General features: G+C 37.4%; 2 protein-coding genes across 2 annotated transcripts; both read right to left on the reverse strand.

Annotated features, from left to right (window-relative positions):
• Positions 1-184: 184 nt before the first annotated feature.
• LOC115969530 (serine/threonine-protein kinase ATR) lies at positions 185-14,219 on the reverse strand. Its single transcript, XM_031089198.1, is given in 16 exon segments — positions 185-633; positions 1,570-1,764; positions 2,166-2,789; positions 3,108-3,677; positions 3,782-7,139; positions 7,469-8,725; positions 9,846-10,161; positions 10,626-10,701; positions 10,782-11,043; positions 11,045-11,337; positions 11,547-11,691; positions 12,381-12,505; positions 12,667-13,001; positions 13,596-13,708; positions 13,794-13,938; positions 14,036-14,219. Coding segments are annotated over 16 exon segments (8,166 nt in total). The 3' UTR covers positions 185-465.
• A 7,649-nt stretch (positions 14,220-21,868) lies between these two features.
• LOC115968017 (mechanosensitive ion channel protein 6-like) lies at positions 21,869-26,295 on the reverse strand. The gene is made up of 5 exons (XM_031087205.1): positions 24,107-26,295; positions 23,695-23,818; positions 22,801-23,094; positions 22,510-22,712; positions 21,869-22,381 (listed from the first exon to the last, which is right to left on the reverse strand). The coding sequence occupies exons 1-5, from the start codon at positions 25,996-25,998 to the stop codon at positions 22,063-22,065; spliced, it is 2,832 nt and encodes a 943-aa protein (XP_030943065.1). The 5' UTR covers positions 25,999-26,295; the 3' UTR covers positions 21,869-22,062.
• Positions 26,296-26,553: the final 258 nt, after the last annotated feature.

Here is a 26,553-nt window from a genome sequence, read left to right on the forward strand (position 1 = left end):
ATTTATCTTCTCATTGTCATTGACAAGCATTGGTGGCATATTCTCATGATTTTGAACTTTATGATACCATAAATCAAACCGCAGCAATTGGAATCTTGTGCTAAGCATCCTAGCAATGATATTGTTCACTGTTAGTTAGCCATAGGATCAACCTTTTAAAGCATTTCCATTGACAGTATTACCAGAACAGAGATGATATGTTACATTGATGTATAAAGGAATAAATGACATTTAATTACATGTATGTTACATCATAAAAAAAGCAAAAGACCAATGCCTACCAAAAAGAATATACAAAAGGAAATATCACATTACAGAGAGTCCTATATTCTCTGTATCCTAATCCCGGATGCACTCCTAAAACAGTCAACTGACAGTAAACTGGTGCAAGCAATTGGACAGGATTTGAAACCATGGCATGCCTGACCTGGACTCTACAGAAAAACCACTCTATTTAATCAACTCTTAAAACCATGGCATCCACCATATATACATCTTGCCAAGATTTTTGTGTGATACTGCTTCTGCAATTAATCGACGAGCCTGGCCTTCTACAGCTAGAGGCAAAGATGGTGCAGCCCCGACACCAACAACCACTCCTTGCAACCTTGCCTCAATATTGCTTATGGCTCGCTGCAAGATCCAAACAGGGAAATGTTTAGTGGTTAGTTTACAACCATAGATCTTACATTCTGATCTCTTAATGCAAAAATCAGGATATCAGTTGGCTTCAACATTTTGATTGGCAAGCCAGTTCAGTGATTCAAGTCACTTAAAAAGCTTTCTCACTGAATTAGATGCCAATTATAAAGAATACAAAAATTACCCCCAGTTCAAGCTTCAACTCTTTTTTTTATTGGTAAATTCAATAAATTCAATAATGGGGAGGGGGGATTCGGACCCTAGTTCTCCTCATAAAGAAGAGGAAGCAATGCCACTAAGCTACAAGCCTCTTGGCATCTTAACTTAAGCTTCAACTCATTGACTACAAGCCCTTTTTTCCATTACGTTGATAATATGTATAAAAAATGCATCAACTTTAATGATGGTTGTTAAATTACCGATTGTCCCAAAAACTTAACTATTTGGATATGATAAATTTAATTATTTAACTACATACTTCAAACACTTTCCCTCATGTGTGGACTCAAACTCCCTTTTAATAGGTGAGGCCCAACACATGGGATTTTAAATGAGAAGTAGAGTGGAGAAGTTAGGGATCAAACTCAAGACCTCTTGCTCTGATATCATATTAAATTACCGATTGTCCCAAAAACTTAAGCTATTGGGATATGGTAATTTAATCATTTAACTACATACTTCTAACTATGGCAATACTAATTGAGGTATGATGCAATTAATTCTTTGCTTGCTTTGAATTGATTTGCTCTGAAAAGCATATTTCAATTTTAATAAAGTCAAGAAAAAAAGGGATTTTTTCAGCCTTAGTATACACCAACTAATCCAGTAATGCAATGATGAACCAAAAGTAATTGTAATTGCTTAGTTTAAGAAAGAATAGATAGAAAGCTTGTTACAATAAAACAGCAAATCGATGAAGATCTAAACCTGTGCATGTGGATTCTGAACTTCTACCCCACTGGACTTATGAGATTTCGTCCATTCCACGAGTGGATCATGGATGAAAGTTTCAAGAACACTCATCAAGGTCTCCCTGTGTGTTCTCAGTACTGACAGAGTGATTTCACAAACCCTCAAGAAAATTCCCTCATATCCAGTGATGCCCAACCCATCAATCATGTTCTGTAGGTTCCACAAGATGTCCATCAGTATGAAAACCCAGGTTTGGAAAATAATGCACCATCAGAAATAATATAAATTTACTAAATCATTCATAAATGTAGACAACGAAAATTTCATTAAAATGGGTTAATATTGGATATATTTAAGTGCAAGAAAACACAAGCAGGTAAAAATAAGAATACTCATTGGTAAGTATGTTCAATACGAATATTTTGCCACTATCTTCATTTCAAACAATTTAATAATTCCACATAAGGTAGTAATGCATACAAGAGAAACAAACACACCCCCCCCCCCCCAAACACAAAAAAAAACCCTCAAATAAGCAGATTAATGCTATTTATTTGCAAAACATGAGATATTAATCAATCAATTCCCTAAAACACATTGCACCTTCTTACCTGGGTTAGCCTGAAAGGCACCAGCTCGGGCTTCTCCAACTGCAAGCCTTTGTCAAATAAGCAACTGAAATCCACATGAACACAGTCACCCGTGGTAGAATCAAAAAGAATGTTTTCACCATGTCGGTCACCCAGCCCCACAATATGCCCAACCATAGACCAAACTGCAGTGGTATGTGCATAAGCAACCCGGGCCCTAAACCAAGCAGCCGGCTCAGAAAAGGTGTTCAAGAACCATTTATGAAAGGCTGGTGGGAACATTGGAAGAATTTTGTTTTTTAGCATCTCATCTTCTTGCATTTTACCTTGACATTGATCATAAATCCGTTTAATTTGAGGATTTGTTTTCTGCTTATCAAATTTTCCACAGGTTATGTAAATGTCTTGAAGTATATGCCGTAGTCCACGAGTATGAGGCACCCATTCTACCATACCACAATCCTCTGTTAGAGGAATCACTGCAAAGGTACGAATGTAAAGCTTCCTTCGACGGCTTTCAGGGTATTTGGATAACAAACGATTAATAGTTGCAGTAAACTCCATCATACGTGCATCTTTCCTGAGGTCATCCTTGGGTTTGCAGAGGAATGGACGTTGACTGCCATCACTTCCAAATAGAACAATCTGAACAACAATAACAACAAATCTTTAGTCCCAAAATTTTTAATACCTATTATATCAATATTTAAGATAACCTGGGGAAAAAAAAGGTGATTCTACTCCTGTAATGAAAATTAGGCAATGGCAACAGATTGGTGACTTAAAAATCATGATGCAAACATTTCTAGGCATAACCGATCCTTTCAATTTATGCGTAGGCCTCCAGATATCTAAGTGAAGGCATACTGGGAATGTGAACCAAGCACACCATAAAATCAATAAATAAAGAACTGAATATTAGAAACATTCATTTGCCAAAACCACTACCACAGAAGAACTTACTTTCTTAGGTCTCTGAAGAGATGAAAGAATCTCAGCCTCATCAGATATTCCTGATATTGTAGGAAGATCTGTGGCAGAAAAGATATTAGAGTTAAGTGAGTCTATGCCATTTACTTCATATGTTGGTAGGCTAACAGTAAGAGATTGCTGAGTTGGCATGATAATTCCCAGCGGCATCATCCTCTTCAAGGCACTAAATTCAGTTGAGATATTAATTGTCTTTGCTTTTGGCTGACCAGCATGGAAGCACAACTTGATTAGATGATCAATCAGGCTTGCAAACTGAACAAACAAATTGTTACCACTATTTCCTTGGTTGAACCCTTTCCGTGCAGCTTGTATGATTTCTGCAGCTGCCTCACGCCTTGATGGAACTGTGGATTTTGAAACTGCTGCCATAATCCATAGGGCTTGTTGTGGGTATTGCCTAAGAACTGAGGTGATGATGAGCTTGACCAATCGAACAATTTCTTCATTTTGGTGGCAAATTCTGGAAACTAACTGAGGCAGTACTGTTAACCACTGATATGCTGGCAAATCATTCAGACAGCCCCGCATAATACTCAGTACCTGCCAAAATAAGAGAAAACAAAAGAGAGAAGAATATTAAAAATGGTGACAGAATCTCAATGTCTCATAAGAATTAAAGTTCATTTTTGAAGTATTACACTTACCTTTGCATGGACACTTTTCAAATCTTTCAAATCTTTATTGGATGATGAACCTCTTCTTAGATAAAGGCTCCCAAATTCAAACCAGAGGGTTAAAAGTCTTGGAAGTGCTTGAAAGAGATTCTTGTGGCCTCTATGAAGCCCCTTTGCATAGAATAATAGTACATCAGGCACATAAGACCACCAACGCTTCTCAGTATTTACATTTGAAGAACCAACAGAAGAAGCTGATGGGACCATCCTGGGACCTAAATCAGATTCTTCCTGACGTTTCCTGGCATCAGCAAGCAGTTCATCACAATATTTAGCCATATAGAAGTATCCTTTCTCCCACATAGGCTGCAGTTCCTTCACCCTGGAATAAAGACATATCACATCCTCTTTTTGCTTCTGCCCCGTGTAATGGATCCATCTAGAATAGAGGAGAAGGGTCTTCGCTATATCTCGATTCTCGTTTAAAGCCTGAGTATCACAAACTAAAGGTGGTGGGTTCAATGGAACCAGGGAAAGGCTAGTAATTGATGATATTGCAGCAGAGCCTACAACCTCAACAGGCATGTTGAGGAGAGATTGTTGCAACTCTGCAATGGCACCATCAGATCGCCTAGTACTCCACAAAAGCTTAGCCTTTTCCATTTGAACATTAGGTGCACCTGAAGCCTGAGATTCAAGAATTGCTCGGTTTGCTGTTTCATAGTGACCAGCCAAGCGACAGAGTTTTGCATATTGAAGCCAGCAGTTCCCAACTTGAGCACCAAGACCACTGGCACCAAAAACCAATCTTCGGAAAGCTAAAAGTGGCTCCCTTGCCCAAAGTAATGGCTGTGCAAATCTGAGTCGATTCTCCCAGTTCTCCATCACTTTTGAGAATCCCAGATCACCCAAATCAAAGGTTTTCTCCAAGAAAGAGTCATCAACAAGAAGACTCTGGAAGTCTTCTAGCTCCCGTAGTAAGTGAAGTTTCACAACAAATGGGTAAGCACGTGTATAGGAATCCATGCCTGCAGCAGCCAGAGGAGCAATCAGAGCTTGCTTGGACAGTGCAATTTTCTCAGCAACCGAGAACTGATCCTTCTTCATCATTGCCTGCAGAATCTTTGCAACATCCATGTCAAAGGAAGCATTACACTCGGAGCTGCTACAAACTAAACCTTCTTCATCAGCTCCACTAAGGTACTCATCCATCAGGTCCCACCTACCAAGCCTCCATGCTGCTTGCACACCTTGCATGCACCATGTTTTCTTATATTGGGGTATCCTACAAATTAAACCATCCACATGAGTCACCATGGCCTGAAGGTGGCACATGTTTAGCAAACAGTTAAGGACATCTGAATGCCTCTGAACTGAAGTAGGCTCCATTTGCAGGGCTTGTTCACAAGAAGTTAAAACTTCTGCCCAATTTCCTGCTCTTTTGTTTATTAATAGCTGGTCTTGTAACCTTAATGATTTACGCAAACATGCCAATCCAGAAAGACCATCAGGCTCATCCAGCCAGCTATATATTTCCATTAGATATGAAACATCTTCATCCTCAAAAACACCACTCCTTTCAGCTGCAGGATTGAAAGAACCTGACTTTACCCGCACGTGAGACTCAAAGTACATCAAAGACCTAGCATATGCCTGACACCTAAAGGAGGCCCGGGCAAGCGTCACCTTTGGGATTGCAGTCAAAAGCTCTGAAACATATTTACATTGTACAAGGAGTTGCTCCTGATCTATCAAAGAAGTTGGACTTTGATCCTTTGACTTGGATGATTGTTGCTTAGAAGCTGATGATTGAAATGACTGGGAAAGAGCTAGTTCCTGTTCAACATCATCAACCCATTGCCCAAGATTATCGAGAAGAGTGAACACAGCCTGAATGCAAACTTCACTTTGCCCACCACTGACTCCATGAACTGTAGCCCCACTGTTCTCTGATGCTGCAGCATCAAGAACGGAAAGAATTTCTTCTGTTATGCTATGCCGCGCCTCCTCAGTACCATGACAGACAGCCTCAAGGACTAAATATGGCAGCAGATATATGGCTGTTTGCATATCATGCCGCACTATACCTCGACAAGCATTAAAAATGCTAGCACGAGATCCAGTTGCATGCACAGTCAATTTTCTTATCCAATTGAATATCCACCTCCTGAATGACATATTTGGGCGGTAAATTGGGCCAGTGCAAGCAGAATCAGCCACGTTTGGAAGCTGAAATCTAGATGTCAAGCAAGGGGCAATTATCTCTTTAACATAATTAGAGAACCGGTCCCATAGTTTTTGACCCCTTCTATTATTCAAAGATTTCTTATCCTTCAATTTCTGTGACATAGAAGCAGCAGCACTGGCATCCAGTGATGCCTCACAACCTGCAATTTTTAGAAGCTCCTGTATAGCCAATGCAGCTGAGTCTTGAATAATGGTGTCTGGTGCAGCTCTGAAAGCCCTGGCTAGATGCTTGTGGATCAACTCAAAGATAAGATCATCATCAGAGCATTCAATCTTAAAACGCTGGCATGTAAAACCCTTCACTTTGGCAGGGTCAACTGCACCTAGTGCTCCAAGGCAATCAGCACAGACCAGCTTCAGCCGCTGTCCTACTGCAGTCCTTGATTCTTCTGCACATCCTCTTAGTAAGGATGTGATCAAAGAGCTCAAAACATCCATGTCTGAACGAGCTTCAGCTGTGATTAGAGCTGTAACCTCCTCCCTTCTTAGGTTTAGCAACTTGCTCAACTCGCAGACTACCATATAGCGCACATTCAAGTTCTCATGATTCAAACCATCAACAACGTCTCTTAATTGATCCTTTAAAGTCATTGATCCACGTGCTTCTTGTATAGCTTTGTTAACTTCTGTCAGAGCTGGAATACTGGGCAATGGAGGGAACTCACGAATATGCTCCTTTAGGACAACCTTGTTTTTTAAAACAAGTTCTTTCAAAATTTTCACCACTTTATCCAAATTATTTGAAGGATGTTCTTTCTCTCTCTCTAAGAAAGGAATAAGAGCAGCAAAAACTTGAGAAATTACATGTTTCGTGCTAGATGGTGATACTTTCGCTAGCTGCTCAATGAAGAAATGCAAGATGGAGAGACCCTCACTTTGCAGTGGTTCTTTATCAATAGCATGCATAAGAAGAACCATTAGTTTTGGCACATAAGTACTAAGGTGAGAACCCATCATTTTAATCAGCATCTCAATACGCTTTAAAGCTTGTTGCTGCAGCAAAGTATCTTCAGCATGGAGCATTTTTCTATCAATACTGTTAAGGAGGCCAACAAAATGATTTCTCAAAAATCCTGGTAGATCTTCACCACCAGTTAGAACTCTAGCAACCTCTTTAATCATCTGAGGTACTCTTGCTATCCTGTATCAGATAAAAATTAGAATGCTTGGCAGAATGACTAATAATAGTGGCAACTGATAAGATTGGACCTATAAAAAAATCAGCTAATAAATTAATAATTTGGTCCCTTGAATCTACACAAAGGAGTAATATAAAAAAAGGGCAATATGTAGCTGAATGCAACCCAGGTCAGCAAATTTTCAACTTATAATCAATATGTATAAAATATTTAAACCCCCCCCCCCCCCCCCCACCAAAATAAAAATAAAAATGACAACGAATAACCAGATCAACTAGCAAATTCCATAACTACTCACTAAGTTCTTGTGATCTTCTGTAGAGTTTTATACCTTTTCCTTATCTCATCTGAATCACCCCCATCCAGAAAGCAAACAAGTTCATCCAAGAGTGCAGGCAATGCAGCTGCAAAAATTTCTTGCTTATCAGAACCAGTATGAACAAGGTAAAATTGCAAAGCCGAAAGCAACTCCTGGCCATCAGCTTGATGGAGAGCAAAAGCCAGCACTTTTGGTAGCCAATTAACTATCAAAGGCACCATATCAGTACTTAAATACTTGGCCAATTCATCCAAGGTTTCAATTGCTTGATCATTATCCTGCTGAGACACCACAAGCTTTGGAAGAACAATAGGAATCATTTTCCTCACAAGTTCTTCAGTTTCAACACCAAAAACAGCTTCTGCAAATTCTTTGACCATTTTTGGACGGCTGGCAAGCCTCAGAGATAAATAATCAAACAGTTCATTACGAATATGAACAACTTTTGATAAGACTAGTTCAAATCCTCCTTTAAGATGAAAGTAGCACGATTTGTGTATTAACCTTGACGCATTCATTCTCACTGTCACGTGTGGATTATCAAGCTGGTCGACCAACAAGAAAAGAGAAAACAAGAAAAGTTGACTGTGAATATCAACTGCAATCATAATTTCAGCAGTAGATTCCAAAAGAGTATCAAAGATCTGGGGATCTTCAGCAGCTGATAAGGCATGTTTAATAATGTCCAGAAACTTCTGTTCTTTGATTTTAGTTGGTTTCTCCTCATCACAAAATAGACAAGACAAAATAGGATCCTCAAGGAAGGAATTTATCTGACTACAAAATGCTTCTCTTACGGCCTTTTTTCTGTTAAGAAGCAAAAATTCAATACATTTAGTCCATTCAGATCTTGTTTTAAGCAGAACATCTGTATTCCCATGTATAAGTATCCGTCGAATTATGGCAACACAGGCAACTTGAACCTCTTCTGATGACTCATCATAAAGAAGCTTAAAAAAGAGAGACTGTAGGTAGAGAAAATCACAGTCCAAACTAATTTCTGTCCTTTGCATATCAGCTTGATGTATAATTTTTGAATATAGTTCAGGATTGTGTGCAATGCTTCTGTCACACTTTGAACACCAGAATCCTTGCAGTAAATAATCAACTGTCTGACTATGTTTGTCGTTGTTTATATTCAGAAATAATTTGCATGTGCTTTTGGAAAGACCATCTACAGCATTACAAGATCCATAGAGGCATGACAAAAAACCAAGAGTAAGGGGAATAATATTCTTAACCTTCTCATTCTTCTCTTTCCCCAATAACCTGCAAATTGAAAGAGAGGTAAACAAACAAACAAAAAAACAAACAATAAAGTTAGAACTTAGAAGTCCTTTCATTTGATACTTTTAAGCACTAGAAGCACAAAACAAATAAATCATGTAACAATAACTTAAGTGCATCCTGCTTTGCTGCTCACATGAACACCTACAGGATTCTAGAATATGAGAGTGCAGCTATTGAACAGAAAATAACACAAAATGATAGCTGACAATCAGTCACAACTCTGAACCATAGAAAAAAGAATATAATATATATGGATAAGTTGGTGTATGTGTTTTTGGGTAGGTATACATGTATACATATGTGTGTATTGAATATTTGAGATGCTTTATTCTATCTAAACTCTATGCACAACCAATTCAAGGTGGAGAAATACATTTGGAATTTATCAAGCGATATGATTATGCAAACCATCCAAAAAAATTTAAGGGAGGTGGTCATTGCCTACAACTCAAATTGGCAAAAACCATGAAAAACTTCTGAAAAATCCAAAGAGGATTTTTTTTATATTGGTAATTTACGTACACACCCAGAGGGTTTAGAACCCACAACCTCACCGTCCATCCCATTTTTATGGAAGGACGAAGCACTATTTGAGCAAGAGCTCATTCACAGCACAGAAAAAATTACACCATGAAAAACAAATGCGCTTTGCATGAAACCAAAACTGCAATCTAATTCCTCTATTTATGCATGCAAGCATCATACAATATCACATGCTACAGTATATGCACTTGACTTGTTATAAAACTAATGCACAACCAATCCCTAAAAATTACATTGGCACTTCACAAGTGAACCTAGCCAAGCCAAAACAATTTGTGAACTGGAATTCCAAGGGAAAGAAACGTTCATACAACATGAATAGAGTAAATATGAAATCTCCTGCTTTAAATAAAACTAATGCACTACCGATATTGGCACTTCACAAGTGACAAGTGAACATAGCCAGACCTAAATAAGTTGTGAACAGGAATTCCCAAGGAAAGAAAAATCAATACAACTCAAATGGCATAAACCTTTGCTTTAAATATATATATATATATAAGTAAAAAAAAAAAAAAAAAAAAAAGTAAATAAATAACTTCAACAGTTCACTTACTCCAGCCTTCTGAATATATGTGTTAGTAAACCAAGACCAGACCACAGGACAATCACAGGCATGGAAAGCACAGCCTCAACTCTGACTTCTTCAACTTCATCATGAAGACTAAAATCCAAGATTTCAAGATCAGTTTCAGTCTTTAAGCTAGGGCCAAGCTTGGATGCAACTTGAACAGAGATACATTTTGTTTTCCAGGGATGATGAGGTTCAGCAACCGTAAGAGAATGGGTCCAAGGAAGCTTTAGTACCACATGCAGAAGGTCTGCATCATCATCTGTATTTTTGAACAGCTTGTTCTCCATAAAAGGTGTACCTAATCAAAGAGAATGGAAATCAGTCACAGACAATAGAATAGCAGCAAACATAGTAGATTATGTTTATGTAACAAAATTATAGAGATAGAGCAATATAAGGAGATCTGAAATTCTTATAGGTAAATTATCTCTATCAAATTTTATATTTATCTTACTTATCCTTTTGTTTTCAAGAAAATTTTTTTTGAAGAAGTAGACCGGCATTTTTCAATGAATCAAAAGTTTCATTATTTCAACATTGTTATGATTAAAGTTTTAAGCATGTGCAATATATGGGCTACCAGAAAGCATCACCTAGTACAATATAAATATGTGCACTTCCTTTCACCTAAAAAATATTTAGAAATTGTCACAAGAAATTAATAATCTGGAATTCTTTAAGAACCAGAACCAAGATAATATATCCATTACAACAAGAACAAGGTTACCAAAGCCTTGATGAAGATTATTTCCATTGCCTTACTCTGCAAGAGCAAAATGCTGTGAATTCCTTCCAGATAAATGAAAACATCAAGTGTGATTGAATTTTCTTGCTTTGCCTGCATGATGTAAACTCCATTAATAATAGAGGGAAAATTTAGTAACTTTTTGAGAGATTTGCACATTTGAGCCTACCCACCATCTCACATATCAAGGGGATCCATGCATACATCTGTTGAAAGATGCGGACTGACAGATTGGTCTCTGGGAATCTACAGAAGGCAATACAAAGCATGCTAAGAGCTGTCAAAGCGACATCTGGACTTAAAGAATCAGGTTCAACAGCAGGAGAGTTTAGATACTTAACAAATGAAAGAAGTGATTTGTGCATATCAATTGCATATTTCTCTTCTGTTTCACAATTTACTAAGAAAGTATGCTTGCTCTCCACCACAACATTTCTCCAACTTTTGTCGTTTGACCTTGCAAGTAACCACATCTTGAATAGGCCTCTTTTCTCCAACCCTCAAGTTTTCAATTGATTTATCACTTGATGTTAATGATTCTAGACCGCTGTAATTTATTGGTTCCCCTCCAACACGATCAGGACCAAGAATAGACAAAGCCACTCTAAAGCAATCTATCAGTGGAAAGCAAGGTTCTGGGAAACAAAGAGTGCGAATAAGAGATTCTGGCTTCCAGACATGAGGGGGGCAGATTTTAGCAATACGTGTGTATGCATTGCACAAGGCAACCTGGAAAAAGATAAAATCATAAAATTAGAAATCATTATTAAGGCCCCTGAAAAAATTTAATCTCTCACATCTATCAGCTATAAAATAAATAAAAAAGCTATAAAAAAAAATTTTAAATTAAAAATAAAAACTAAAAACAAAAATGAAAGAAGAAAATTCCTAACAAGAATAGTTAAGTTTTCAGAAAAAGGAAATTGGTTATAATTAACCTTAAGCTCCTGACTTTTGGTTCTCCAGATTGACTGAGGAAAAACACCAACTAACTCTGCAGCTGTTAGCTTCACAACATCATCGGCACAACTAGAGTATAATGCATTAAGACAACCACCCATGGACGAATCATAAACTGTATTTCTGAAATGTAATCTTAGTGTTAGTGTACTAAGCAAAAATAAGCAAATGATACAGTTTGAATAACATCATTCGTGCTCCCCCAAAGATGACCCCGTAAGTTACATTCCCAAAGACCAAAAATAAGAGATAATAGTCAAAAACAACAGACTTCTACCACTATATATATATATATGATAATGTAGGAAACCTTTCTAAAGAAGAGCCCCTAGGACTCACCCCAAGCCAATAAAACCTACCGCCAATTGACCCCACCCACCAGGACCACCACAATATCTGACAGATATATTAGATGTTTCTAGAATTACAAGCAAAACAATCCAATGCAGCAGAAAATACAGCATTAGAAGAATATTATGGTAATTGAAGGACCTTCCAGACAATTATAAATACTTGTTCTCATTTATGAATTCATTAGAAATCCAACCATGGCAATAGTAAAATTATTTGAATTGATTTCAACCTCTGACAAAAGCCAAACATACTAAACACGGCAATACAATATAGATAATCATCATAGAATATTAACTCATATATACAGTATCATAACTTTAAAAAAATAAAAAAATAATTATGTAATATGTTAAGAGGTTCATCCATCCAATTTGGTGAATTCACGTGCAACATTAAGGCTTAGTCGTTAAGAGCTCTAAAAATAGAGAACTACAACTTGCAAACATGTTAGTGCATACCTGAATACGGGAAGCCCCTCTTTGTCCTCGCTTAATATGGTGGTTATTGACTGGATTAAGTTATGATGGGGAATGATATCGTAATTTATCACTGATCCAACGATGCGTGCAAAGTCAAAGCATGCCTTCCACAGAATTTTAATTGTCAGGAAATTGTATTGTAAGGATACCATGAATCACATTTATTAAATTAAAAAAGAGACAATATTAGACCAATAACTGCATTAGCAATCTAATGAATTCAATATTAAACTAACAACAAGAATTTGTAGCTGTTGCTACCCACCATATGCAAATCAGCGTCCCCATAACATAAAAGTGAACAAGCAGCCGAGACAAACGACACATCGATTAGTCCTTCAACATACAAAATTCCATCAGTTAAGCATTTATTAATAAGCTTAATGATCCAAGTTGCAAAAGGCCGCCACCTCCTTTTTCCCGTAAGGTTAATCATGATACCAACGCCATCAGCTGGTTTATTACTTGCCGGAAGATCGCCAAGATGATCAGGATCGCTAAAAATTCCAGCAAACGACTCACAAAAACACTTTAAATTCAAACTAGCAGATTCCATGTTATTTGAATTGTCAACATATAGTGAAGCCACATACAAAATATCTGTCAAAAGAGAAAGGAAAATTAGCTTTCTTCTATGCATTTGCCTTTTTTCCTTAAATATTATTATTGTCAAGTACCATGTGAAAATAGAAAGAAGAAAACAAAACAATGTAGAGAGGCAAAAACGAAGCAAGAGAAAGAAATGAGAACATAGGGAAATAATATGGTTCGACCTAACAGCCTATGTCCACGAAGAAAAACCCACAAGGCTACATATTTACAGTATGAATCTATTTATAGTAAGCTAAATCCTAGACTAATATTGATTACAAGACTTGGGTCTTCACTCTTAAGTATGAATTGGCCTTGATATCTTTAACAATTATTATTACTAATTTACACGCGTAGCGCGTCTTAAACTTATAACCACAAAGGGTAAAAGTACCATTTGAGCTATAGTTCATTGGCATATGCTCTCCAAAATTATCTTAAACTCCGCTAGTTACACAACTTTTTTCATAATTTGATAACTTATGACTTGTAATGTCACTAGAATTATTCATAATCAATCAATTAACCATAGAAAATCGATACCACAAACCAATTAAAATCAAATCACATAGTTAAATACACTCAATTCCACCATTTATATACCTTCAACAACCACCATTGCATCAACAAAAAACTGCCTGTACGCCTCACGCGAGCCGCTGCGAAGCAACGACAGAAGCGATCCAATCGTTTCAAATATAACTCCATGTCTAGAACTGAAAGCAATAAATAAATTCTCAATCAGAAAACAAACAAAACAAACCAAAAACCAAAACTTCACAAATTGAACAAAATACAAACCGAAACGAAGGCTCGGCGAAGAAAGGAAGAACTCGACCGATCACAGGCAAAATCGCCGAAGCCTTGCCGTGGTAAAAAACTCCGGGAAAGTTTTTCGCAGTGTGAGAGATTAGCTTCAATACTGCGATTACTTCTCTCTCATTGGCTGCGATGAAATTAAATAAAATCGATTATATACAATTTTTTTTTTAAATATTAATTAATTAATTAGAGAGGTTTGGTTTGAGTGTGGGAGAGTGTACCAGAGGGAGATGGGACGACGTAGGTGTGGAGGAGATTGGGGAGGACGGAGCGGAAGCGGAGTTCTAAAGCGTCGTCGTTTGGTGCTGAAGTGGCGGCGGCGGTGGTGGTGGTGGTTGGAGGAGTGGATGAGGTGGCGGCTATGCGTTCGCGGAGCTCGTGTACAAGGCTTGATAGGTTCGCCATTTCTTCACTTCACTTCGCTTCACTTCATTTCATGCCCTCAATGAATTCCACTTTCCTCACTCTCTATGTCTGTCTCTGCCTCTCTCTCTCTCTCTCTCTCTCTCTCTCTCTCTTCCCTCCTAATTTCGAAATGTGCCTATAAGTTCTATACTACTTTACTAATAAATGAAAATTTAATATTTGTGAAGAGATAAAATATTTTAGTCCTAGTTTGAAGATATATATGAAAAATAATAAGTTAGTTAAGTAGCTAGTGAGCCTGTTCCTTAACTTCTGATTTTGTTGTACTTGATGTTCCCCTTAACTCTGAACTAAATGTTATTGTAAATTCTGATGCAAATGGGTTGTACTCCTTAAGGCTGATAGCCAACACTTCACCTTTTGTGGCTAGTTAATATAATTATTTTCTTTGTTGACAAAAAAAAAAAAAAAAAAGTTAAGTAGCTAGTGAACAAGAAAATAAGTTAAGTTTAGACATAAAATATTGTTTGGTAAAGAACTCAAGCTCGCTTGTGTTCGAAAAAAAAAAATTTAAATGAACAAATTTGAACTTTTATTCATATACCTTGAGTTAAAAAAAAAAAAAAATGGTCCCTATTAAAAAAAATGGTATTAATCATTTTGTTAACTTCCGTTAGTGGTGATGCTTAGATAATTAACAAAATAGTGACCTGATACTTTTAAAGAAAAATTTTCAAAAATTATTTTACATATCACGATGTGAGTTGTCAAACACTTTTAATAGACTAAACTTCTTCCAATCCCAAAACAACCCAAGTCCCTTCAACCACAATCTTTTATCAATATCCATACCAAAACCAAATACTACACTACTGCAAATACCATCGCAATCTTAATTGAACATGGAATCCTCTTGGAGTCTTTGGGACCATGAGCCTTTGAAGGGATTTGGATTGCTTGGGGATTGGAATAACTTTAATATGATAGGTTAAAAGTGTTTGACAATACAGATTATGATTTGGTGCTAATGTGTAAATTTTTTTATGACAAAAAAGTTGCAACGTCACTTTAAAAAAATTGACAAATCAGTACTCTGTTAGACACATAAGTAAGAAAACTAACATAAGTTAACAAAGGAATCGATAGAGCTCATTTTTCAAACTTTAGCAACCAATAATGCTTATTCAAAATTTCAAGGGTCAATTACGATCACAAGATAAATTTTAGGGATCAATAATTTAGTTTCACCTATTAATTACTGCCAAGATTTTTCAAAAATATCAATTTACTTATTAAGTACAAACGGCACTTATTCATTTTAAAAAAAGTATAACAAAAGTGTGTGAGGGGGGGGGGGGGGAGAACTTGGTTCAGGGCCGAGGCCCAAATACTCAGAAAATCATACTTTAGGAAATGGGCCAAGTCCAACTCTAGAAGTAGTAAAGGGAAACCTCCCAAGATGATTCCCGCAGAGTTTTGAGCATGCTACCAATTTTGAAACGCTTTTCCGAGATCATAAGCACGGGTGATCCCTCGGTGGACAAAAGAAGGATCACGGGAGATCGATTCCACCCTTTTTTATTTTCTAGCCTATGTGACACTCTTACCAAGAGCACCTTGGGAAATTTCCTAAAATGATAAGAATCACAGATGTCATCACCTCCGCATTAATGAGAGGTTCTCTACCTAATCTCTTCCAAATTAAATACATATAGGACAACTTGAACGGTGCAGACAACCCCCGAAAGTCATATTTCATGATGAAAAGGAGGGAAAACCAAGGGAGGATGTGACAAGTATCCCCAAAAGATTCGGTTGGGAGCAGACCAGCTGGAGAGATAAGGGAATGAAAAATGCTTATAAAAGGGGGAGGAGGCTGCAACAGAGGGGAGGTTGAGGAATATTAAGAGAAAAACGTAGAGAAGAGTTAGAGAGGGAGAGAGTCATGTTGTACTTTTCTTTTCTTTTCTAGCTACCTCCCCATACCTTGGGAAAACAATATGTATGTCACCAAACTTCTCATCTGTGATCCTATTTTCTTAATCAATTGTTTGAGTTTCCCGTTGTGGAATTTTCACTTTGTTCTTGTGATAAATAAATTGTGCAAGTTAGTTATTGAGGAATCATACCATTTTATCGAATTGTGTTTCTTTTGTTGGGTTTCCGATTCCCACAATGTGTATATATTACTGACATGGTCCTCAAATGCATACTAAATAATTGTAGGCAAGATGCAAGATACAATTTTATAAATACAATTAATATATATTTTTTAAATGTTTAAATCAAATTTAGTCTTGAATTAAAAGAGGCCAACATATAATAATAATAATAATAATAATAATAATAATAATAAAATTATCTCTATAATAATAAATAGTTTAAAATGCAAAATGCACTCTCTATGTTTCACCAAAAATATAATTAAAAATTAAAAAATATCTTCCTAAAATTTTAATTTTTTTTTTGAATGGAAGTTAACAAACAAACTTCAATTCAATAAATTAAAAAATTATGAAAATTTGAAATGAAACTTAGGGTCTGTTTGGATAGAACTTATTTTATTGAAACTGAAAACTGAAAACTGAAAATACAGTAGCAAAATAATTTTTAAATATGTGAATAGTGTTGTGGGACCCATTTTTAATGAAAAAGTTACTGAAAAGTGAAATTTGTGGGTCCATGAACAGTGTACGGATGCACTGTTCACGGAAGACTTGGTCAAAAGTTGCGGCTACTGTTCATGAACAATGGCCGTTGTTGGGGAAAACGCGTGCCAAACAAAAAAAAAGGGGGGAAAAACGCAAGAAACTAAACGCAGGAAAACGCAACGTATATCCAAACCCCACCTTAGTCTAATAAATTTCTTTGGGGGTTGACCCAAGAGAAGCAGAAGTTACATCTTGTCAACTGGAATGTTGTTACCCTTCCCAAACAGAATGGTGGTCTTGGCATTTTCCAAATGAGAGCTAGAAATGAAGCTTTACTTGCCAAGCTTTGTTGGAGAATAGCTAATAATCCCGAGGCCCTGTGGCCTAAAACCCTCATCAAGAAATACTTGTCTGGCACTTTTGTTGGTAGGAAAAAGAATTGTTTAAGTATTTGGGCAACGTGTAGGAAAGGAGGCCCTATTTTTTTGCAAGGCCTTAAATGGACCATCTATAATGGTCGATCTGTGAACTTTTGGAGTGATTTTTGGCTTCCCTTGGGACTTATCAGGAGGCTGATTGAAGGTCCCTTGTCTTTTCAAGAGGATGCTCTTACTGTTTGGAATGTGAAAGAGTTTGGGGTGGCTAACCTCTCTTTGCAACTCTCTAATTTTATCATTCAAGCCATTTCTACCACCCCTTTTGCGAATAATGCTGAGCTTCAAGACTCTTTTGTTCGGGCTTTCTCTAAAAATGGTGATTTCTCTCTTAGTGTAGCTTATGTTATGGTTAAAGGGTTAAACCCTTTGAACCTTTGTACTTCTCCTATTTCTTGAATTTGGAAAATTAAGTCGAGTCCTCGAATCATTTTTTTTCCTTTGGCCAGTTGGCCACAATAGTATTCCTACTTGTGAAGTCTTAGGTTCAAGAGGTTTCACTCTTGACACTCGCTGCTCGTTGTGTATGGAGTGTTCTGAATCCATCACTCATGTGCTACGAGATTGTAAATTTGCTAGGCTATTTTGGACTAAGCTTGGTGTCCCTCATCCTCTCCTTAATTCTTTTTCCTTACCTCTACCCGATTGGCTCAAGGCTAATGTTGTTAACGCCTTTAGCTCTAACCACCTGGGAATACCTTGGGAGGTCCTTTTCCCTATTGGAATTTGGCTTCTGTGGCTGCAAAGAAACGCATTTATTTTCAGAACTAGTGTTGTGGAGCCAAATCTAGTTGGTTCTTGTGTGAAGAAAGGGGTTGAGTTTTTTGCTATTGGTCTTGGCAGCAAATCAACTCCTTGTAGAGCAATCATTCAAGTGGCTTGGAAGAGACCTCCAGTGGGGTGGACTACCCTTAATACTGATGGGTCGGCAGTGGGTAATCCTGGCAAAGCTGGTTGTGGCAGGTTACTCCGTAACAGTGAAGGTATTTGGCTAAAAGGTTTTGCAAGGGGAGTGGGTTGTACTACTAGTTGTGTAGTAGAGCTGTGGGCGCTTCGTGATGGGTTGAATCTGGCCTCCTCTCTAGGAATTGAGAATTTCATTGTTCAATTAGATGCTTTAGCCATTGTCTATCTGCTGAATAATTCTACTACTAACCTTGTTTTGGAACCACTTTTATTTGATTGTAGGAACCTACTGAGAACCTTTCCCAGGACTCAGATTGAGCATGTGTTTAGAGAGGCCAATCAATATGCCGATGCACTTGCTACATTAGGAGCCAAGTTTTCTACTATATTTATTTTGATCTCCCACCGGATGTGGTGGTGAATTTGCTCGCTTTAGATAGGGCAGCAGCTGCTTGCAACAGACTAATTCCTGTTGTTGGTTAGTGTTTTTTTAATATATTATCCCTTTATCCAAAAAAAAAAAAAACTTTTTTAAATGAAAAAATAAAAGGTCAGTTACACTATATATATAAATATATATATATATATAGGGATGGCAATGGGGCAGGGCGGGGTCGAAGGATGGGATCTTCGCCCCTGCCCCGCATGAATTTTTCTTGCCCTATCCCCGCCCCGCCCCGCATGGCGGGGAAAATTTCTTGCCCCATCCCCGCCCCTTAAGGTCCCGCGAAGACCCGCAAAGCCCCGCCCTACACTGTAAAACTCTATTTCTTGTTAATTTTCCCTACAACTATTACCATTTTTTCAAATAAAATGACATGTTTCAATGATAAAAATATATTTGAAATTATAAATAAATTTATTCTATCGAATCAAACTAATTTTTAGAAAATACTAAATAATATTATCTAAATATTTAACAAGATAATATCACAACAAAAATCTCATAGTATGACACAATAAAATAATCCAAACTCTTAATACATAACAAAATAAAAATTGCCTAGTTCTTCAAAAAGAATCTCCACTTAAATAAAATAAGATGATGATATTTTTGTTTAAATAGTAGGGTTTTAGGGTATGAAAAAATTACCTTTTAACCCTTATTAATGCAGGGCGGGGAGGGGATGGGGTGGGGCGAGGCGGGGTGGGTCTAAAAAATGTAAACCCATCCCTGCCCCGCCCCATAGTGCGGGTCTAAAATCTTACCCCATCCCCACCCCACCACCTTTGCGGGGTGGGGAAAACCCGCACGGGGCGAAGCGGGGAGGGGCGGGTCAAGCGGGGCGGGGAAAAATTGCCATCCCTATATATATATATATATATATATGTATATGTATATGTATATATAGCGGGGCTCTCTCTCTCTCTCTCGTATTGTCTCGTCTTAGCCTCTACTTCTGCCATGAATTGAACTAGTCCGACAGAGAAGAAAATCTTCTTCGTCGGGTATGATTTCTTTCAAAGTGTTTTTTCCGTTAATTCCGATTTCTCCAACGAGATTTGGATGCTTGACACAGCCACTGATTACCGTGGCTGGAAGCGCGGTACGATTTGGACGAAGAACATCGTCCATTTATGGAGGTTTTTGACTCGGATGTTGGAACTTGGGAACCCTTGTTACCAAACCCTCTATTTATGGGGTTCAGTTGTCATGAGATGGTCACTGCTTCTCTTGCTCATAAAAAAACAGATTCTTGTTGCTTTACTCCACCGTGACCCATACAATGCAGACACATACAATGGATTTTATAAGAGTAGTTATACTATTTCTTTCTACGTATACAATGTCATGGATCGATCTTGGGCATTCTCTTACGGTGTTACATTTCTCCTAAAAATAAGGATAGGAGGAGTAGTGAGTATTACAAGCTACGGAAATTCGATTTTTATTTATGTTCAGTGATACTTGAGCTTTCTCCTAATTTAGAGAAGGACAAGGGTTTCAGGGAGTTGAATATTGCAGTTGTGTCCACGGAAAAATACCTTGTGCCTCGCCATCTAGGAATTAAAGATGCCCTGTCGGTGTAAAATATCTTTTATTACTGTCTTATGGACTAACTTAAAGTGGTGCTAATCTTTATAATTTTTATTAGAACCTTGTTTTTTAGAAGAAAGACAGAACTTGTCATTTATGAAAGGCCGTTAAAGTGCCTGGAGTACATGAATAATATTTGATGGTACATCTTCCATCCAGGTTTGCATTTGAGAAATAAAAATTGCTCGTATCGCTAACTATTCTTTCTTACTAATTTTATTAGAATCTGTTATCTTATATTCAGACATATAAAGAGGTTTCTAGAATAACAAGCAAAACACAATTATAAATAATGTTGTCATTTATGAATTCATTAGATATATCCAACCATGGCAGTAGTGAATTATGTAAATTGATTCAAACTCTGACTAAAGCCAAACACACTAAACATGGCAATACAATTTAGATATCATCATAGAATATTAACCCTTATACTGTATCATAACTTTTTTTTTTAAGAAAATTATGTTAGAGGTTCATCCATTCAATTGGGTGATTTCACATGCAACATTGAGGCTTAGTTATTAAAGAGTTCTAACAACAAAGAACTACAACTTGCAAACATGTATCATTAATAAACTGATAAATTTAGTCACAATTATATATATTGCACTATTTATTTTTTCATTAGTGGAAAAGAAATTATTTTTTATTACTTCTATTAATGTTATTTTAGGTTTTTTTTTTTTTTTTTTTTTTTCATTCCCTTGATTTGAAACTAATTCACTATTTCTCACTAATGCATTAATTGCTAATCTTTGCATGTGATTAAACTATTTTTTCAATCTCTCAATTTTTATGAATTATTGATCTAAAATATCAAAAGCACTCACTCTTAAGAGAGATACTCTAGAATCTAAAACACTCACCCTTCTATACATAAAAGAAAAACTTGGCTTTAAGAGAAGTTTATCTATATTTATTATTAAGTAACAAATTCTGGAATAATTGAAAAAAACACCAAACTAATTTTGCACTTGCAGTCCATTTAAGCAATTGAGGTTGGGTTTATATGCTAAAAAGCCCACTAAATATTACTTTAACATTGTTCTGCACATACGGCCCGTATAGGGGTCCGTGCTTGACAGGCTTACTCTTGGGCCTAGATTTAACGGAAAACCGATAATTAGAAGACAACTGACCATATAATGCCCACACAACCCAATATATATATATATATATATAACAAAAATAAGAGAAAATGGATAATAATAATAATAATAATAATGTTATCTGTAGCTCTAAAAATTATACATAAATCTAAGAGAAAAAAAATTGGTTCCAATTAGTTAAATTAGTAAAATATCTTGGCCGTCAAATAAAAAAATTTAAGAAACACCAATTAGTTTGTCTTTATTTGGTAATAAAAAGTAATCATTGCTTTACCATAATTTTACGGTTTTACCTCCCCTACTTCAAACCCCCCCACCCCTCCCCAAAAAAAAAAAAAACCCCTAATCTACCGAGGCCTCTAAATTGCGTGCTACATAGAGGGTCATATGAACATCTTCCGCCCTCTCCAAGTCCACACCCAATAATGATCAATCGAATTTAACAGTTCCAAGATCAAATTTGAACTTATGTTCAGAGAGAGACTCAAATTCCCTATAAACCATTGACATATGTTTTAAAAGAGAAATAGAATAATGCGAAAAGATAGAAAGAAATTACTCTAGTTTGATAGGTACTAGGTGCATAATATATAAAAGCCTGAAGACTAAATTCAGACAAGATAAGCCAACTAAACAGAATAATACACAAAATTATTGTCATTTTATACAGAATGCTACTCTATGAAAATGGTGCCCTGCAAGTCAATTGCCAACTGTCATATGCATACCATGGAGATACAACTAGTTGGCAAACTTGCCTGTTTCCTCACTCAAACTCGTATTTTCCACCCAAGTGGTTGGAACACGGGTAGAGATCACAGGAGGCATGGCGCGGACATTAATGTCAACTGGAAGCAGGCGGTATTGAATATCAAGCTCATGGAAAATCTTAACCATCTCTTCCATCAAAAGAGATCTCCTTGCAAACTTCTCACCCATGTCTTGGTAGTTCATTTTGTGTGTCAGCCACAAGGCCAACCTCAGTCTGTTTAACTCTTCAAAATCCTTCAATATAATCATAGGTGCAGTATACCAGTGCTCCTTCTTGCTCTCAATATAACTGCAGTGGCAACAATAAATGAAGAAAAGAATCATCAACTCAGATACTTACCTAGCAGGTGTACAGTCATTGTAAAGTGGCCTAGGCATGAATCATAGTGACCTAGCCATAAAGCATTTTGTACATACCTAATTATTCTTTGCCTCATAGCTGCAATCTTATCTGCAGGTGTTGCTATATGGATAAAGAATTCAATGGCATCTCCCATGTCAGGACTACGATAGAAGTTATTGATGGGCTTAGTAGCAAGAACACTGTTTGGGAAAATGAGCTTTGCATTGTCATATCTCAGAAATACGGTAGTCAAGATGTTCATTTCTTCTACAACCATCTGAAATTTATTTTAGAACATATTAGTCCCCACACATAAAAGGGCAAAAACTTGCAAGATATTAACACTGTAAAAGACAGAAAATTACCTGAACCCCTTCAATTTCACACCTATCTCCAACATCATATGGATGCATTACAAATAAGAAGACGATTGCTTCAAATACTGTCTTGCAGGTGTTTCCAAAAATAAATGCAACGAGGACGAGCTGAGAGCTTATGTAGAGCAGAAATTTGGTTGTCGCAATTCCCAATATCAGAAGCCAAACCACAAATATGCCAAGGCCAACTAGAATGTTCAACACTCGATGAAGCTTGTTCACGGCTGTTTTGGTATCATTCAACGTCAAAGCGAGTGCTCTTCGCTCTCTGAACGCATTGACCTAGAACAATCAAATACATTACCATTATAAGCACCGAGTAAAACACAAACACAACTTTGTCAAAATCAAGATAATTTTTAAAGAGGGCATCCACATAATATGAAAATAGACATTGTTTGAAGACTTTAATTTTCTTATGACCAAAAGAACATAGCAAAGATTTAAAACCTTAAAAACGCCATTTTCATCAAATCTTTCTAAGCAGCTATCCTTGATGGCACGTTCAAATGAGAGGAAATCATCATAAGTGTCTAGAGCATTGATGCTCTAATCAGTTTTTTTATAGACCAGGCTTCTAAAAATTTGTATATCCCTATCTAAAACTGCTATGATCAACTATATGATCAATGCTCAATATATGTGGCCGCAGATTTCACTGCCAGGCTTCTGAGTTCCCTGATGCTTGAACCTTGCTTGAAAGGTAAAGAGTAACAAAAATGCATGCAGAGGAATGCATAAATAAACTTTTGTCATGGTGAAACTTATGTAGTGTAAATCATGATTATTCCAACTTTTCGACTAAGAGATTCACTTCTAGCATTGACCAAGAAAAAGGAAAAAAAGAAATAAAAATTAAACCATTTCTTGCCCAATCCTTACCACCCAGTTCTTCAAGGATGATTTACTGATTCTCCTGGTCTCAGAGGCTCCTTCAAAGAGACTCAAGGTTTTCATAGCCTCATCTTCTCGCAAGAAACGCATCAAGTCCTCCATGTAGATGAACCTGACACAGAAACAGTTCATTGAAATTGATTAGGAAGAGTGACATCATATATGCATGAGAAATCTATTTTACAAATATAACAAAGTAAATTGAACAAGAAACAGAATGACTCGTAGTTTTCCATATCTAGAAGCTACAATTCATCACATAAGTTCAAGTGCACGCAATGAAAGAAAATAAGGCAACATTGCAATAAAAGAAGTTTCAAAATGGAGAGGCAATCATCACCTCACATGATGTAAATTGATAGACACCAATTGAATCAATGTCAAAGGAGTAAGGACTTACTTGGACCCGCGCCTAGCAACATTCTGAAATATTTTCTTTGCTGCGGCTTTCGCCTCAACTTCACTCCTAATCTGCGTAGAAGAATCATCGCCCCCAGAAGGGGTAGTATCCATTATCTGCTCATCCAATGTGGTAATTGTCCCATGCCTCACAATCCTCATCAACCTCTTCATATTCCACGCCGACACATTCTTAGGATTCAACTTATGTAAATGATCAATAGTTATGCCCTCATCCCCCTTCTTCGACTGTGTCCTCGACAACTTCCCACTCCTCACTTTCGGACTTTTCTGCAGCCCACCACTCCCAATAACCCTTCCGCTCATCATCGAAGGAAAAGCAGTCGCCTTCAAATCCGGGGGCATAGTAGCACCCGCATTTTGCAACTTCCTAACCTCATCAACAAGCCTAAACTCATCTTCCTTCGCGTTCTGTATCTCAATCAAGGGCGGCCCGGACAACGTCTCGATCACATACTGATTAAACAAAGACTCCTGAATCCTATCGAAATAAGTACTCACATGAAAAGATGAAGCTAAAACCTTAACCATCAGTGTCTTAACCAACCAAACCAGAGTACCCACCAACATACAAACCAAAACCTTAGTAACATACTTAAGCTTATCACTCTTCGTCTCCCTCTCAACCTTCTTATCAAACAAAAAATGCCAAGCCATCAAAACAAGTCCCAACCAAAGACAATTCTGCACAGGCTTTCTCACCCCATATACAAAGTAAAGCACCCTTTTACGCAAAAGAAAATTCCTTTCAATAAAAAACACTATAATCCTAATTCCCCACCCAGAAACCAATCTCCCACAAATCAAAACCAAAACCATAACTTCCCATTTCCACAGCTTCAGTTTCCACAGATTCTTGTCCCGCAAGTAATGTATACTGAGCGTGCAAACCAAAGCTCCTATAAGCACAACCAAGCCCAGCCATTGCAAAATAGTCCATGCATTCACATTCCCACCTTTGAACTCGTTCGGCACATCATCTTCCAAAAACGGGTCGTCGTCTTCGTCCTCAATTTTCGGCAACATCCCGGATCGAATCTGACCCGACTTGGGAATCTGACCCGACTTGGGAATCCAACCCGACCGCTTTTCCATTTCAGCGGGCGGCGGGTCCATCAACCTCGACCGAGTTTTCGCTCTCAACAAGCTCGATTTCCTCTGAACCGACGCGTTTGCCGTACACGTCACCACGTCATTGTTGTTGTCGTTGTTGTTGTTGTTGTTATTGTCGTCGTTGCTAAAACGGCGTCGTACTGAGTCGTTGTTGTTTTTGTTGTTGGCGGTGGTGGGGGTGGGGGTTGAAGATTCGGTTTCTTGAAACGACACCCGGAGCTCTCTCGAGGCTGTCGCTTTGAGTGAGGACTCGGAAACGGGAGGCAATTTCCTGTCGTTTTCGTCGCGGAGCTCTTCCATTTCCAAATCCATGTCCAACGACATATCGCCCGAAGCCTTTTGCTTGTGCAGGAACTGCCTGATCAATTTCGACGGCGGATCTTTCTCCTCCTCCGCCGCCGCTGCCGCTGCCGCTGCCGCCACAGCATTACTATTCTCTCCGCCGCCGCCGCGTCGCACGAAATCAAAACCCGACTTGTCTTCGTCTTTCCAAAAGTCGTAACTATTCTCTCTCCAAATCTTGCCGCCAGTGGTTTCAGAGCCTTTCATCGCCGTGGAATCTCCGTCGTCGATCTTGACAATGACTTCTTCGCGGTGGTGGTCAGACAAATCAACGGCTCGCATTGAGTCGTCGTCGTGGTGTTGGTGGAAGAGCATAGGGAGGTGTTCGTGGCTGTGGTTGGATTTATCTGCGGAGACCTTTCTGAGGTGTTTATAAGAGTTGTGGGATTTGAAGGATTTTCTGAGTGAGAAATCCATGTGAATCAATTGAATATTTTAGGGAATTAAAAAAAAATTAAAAAATTAAAAAAATAATAATAATTTGGGAGAGTGTCAAGTGAGGAAGGTGTTAGGGTTTGGTGCCGGAAGCAGATGAAAAAGTGGAGGAAATTGTTTAAGGTTTTTAAGGAAAAGTGTGTTTGACGCGTGTTACTTTTGGTTGGTTTGGTTGAGTGTGAATTGAATTTAAATATGGAGAGTTTTAAATAATGAAGAGTTTTGCTTTTTCAGGAGGGAGTTTGTTTGTGAAGCTGAGAGCATGTGGTGCCAGAAGACTCGGGAAAATGAAAGAGAAAAAAATGGTCGCCGTGCATGAGGTTTTTTTTTTTTTTTTTATTAGGTGTTTGACCATGAGAAAAAAAGGGTCTTGATTTTCTACACAATTTACGTTAGTGCCACTTTCTTTTTTTAAATAAAATAAAAAGGGAAAAAGAAAAAGTGGAGTTATATTGAGAATATTTTCTTAAAGTAATTATTATGAGAATTTTACTTTAATAGATTGTCCTTTGAGGTTTTAATTATTTATTTATTTTA

The sequence above is a fragment of the Quercus lobata genome, chromosome 11, assembly GCF_001633185.2.
Source record: "Quercus lobata isolate SW786 chromosome 11, ValleyOak3.0 Primary Assembly, whole genome shotgun sequence".
Lineage (NCBI taxonomy): Eukaryota > Viridiplantae > Streptophyta > Magnoliopsida > Fagales > Fagaceae > Quercus > Quercus lobata.

Bases quoted from the DNA above. Each gene is read 5' to 3' on its own strand.
- LOC115968017 (XM_031087205.1), bottom strand. From the start codon at position 25,998: ATGGATTTCTCACTCAGAAAATCCTTCAAATCCCACAACTCTTATAAA. The intron at 23,819-24,106 runs GTAAGTCCTTAC...TTTCTGTGTCAG, and splicing joins GTTGCTAGGCGCGGGTCCAA to GTTCATCTACATGGAGGACT. The intron at 22,382-22,509 runs GTATGTACAAAA...TTGCCACTGCAG, and splicing joins ATGAGGCAAAGAATAATTAG to TTATATTGAGAGCAAGAAGG.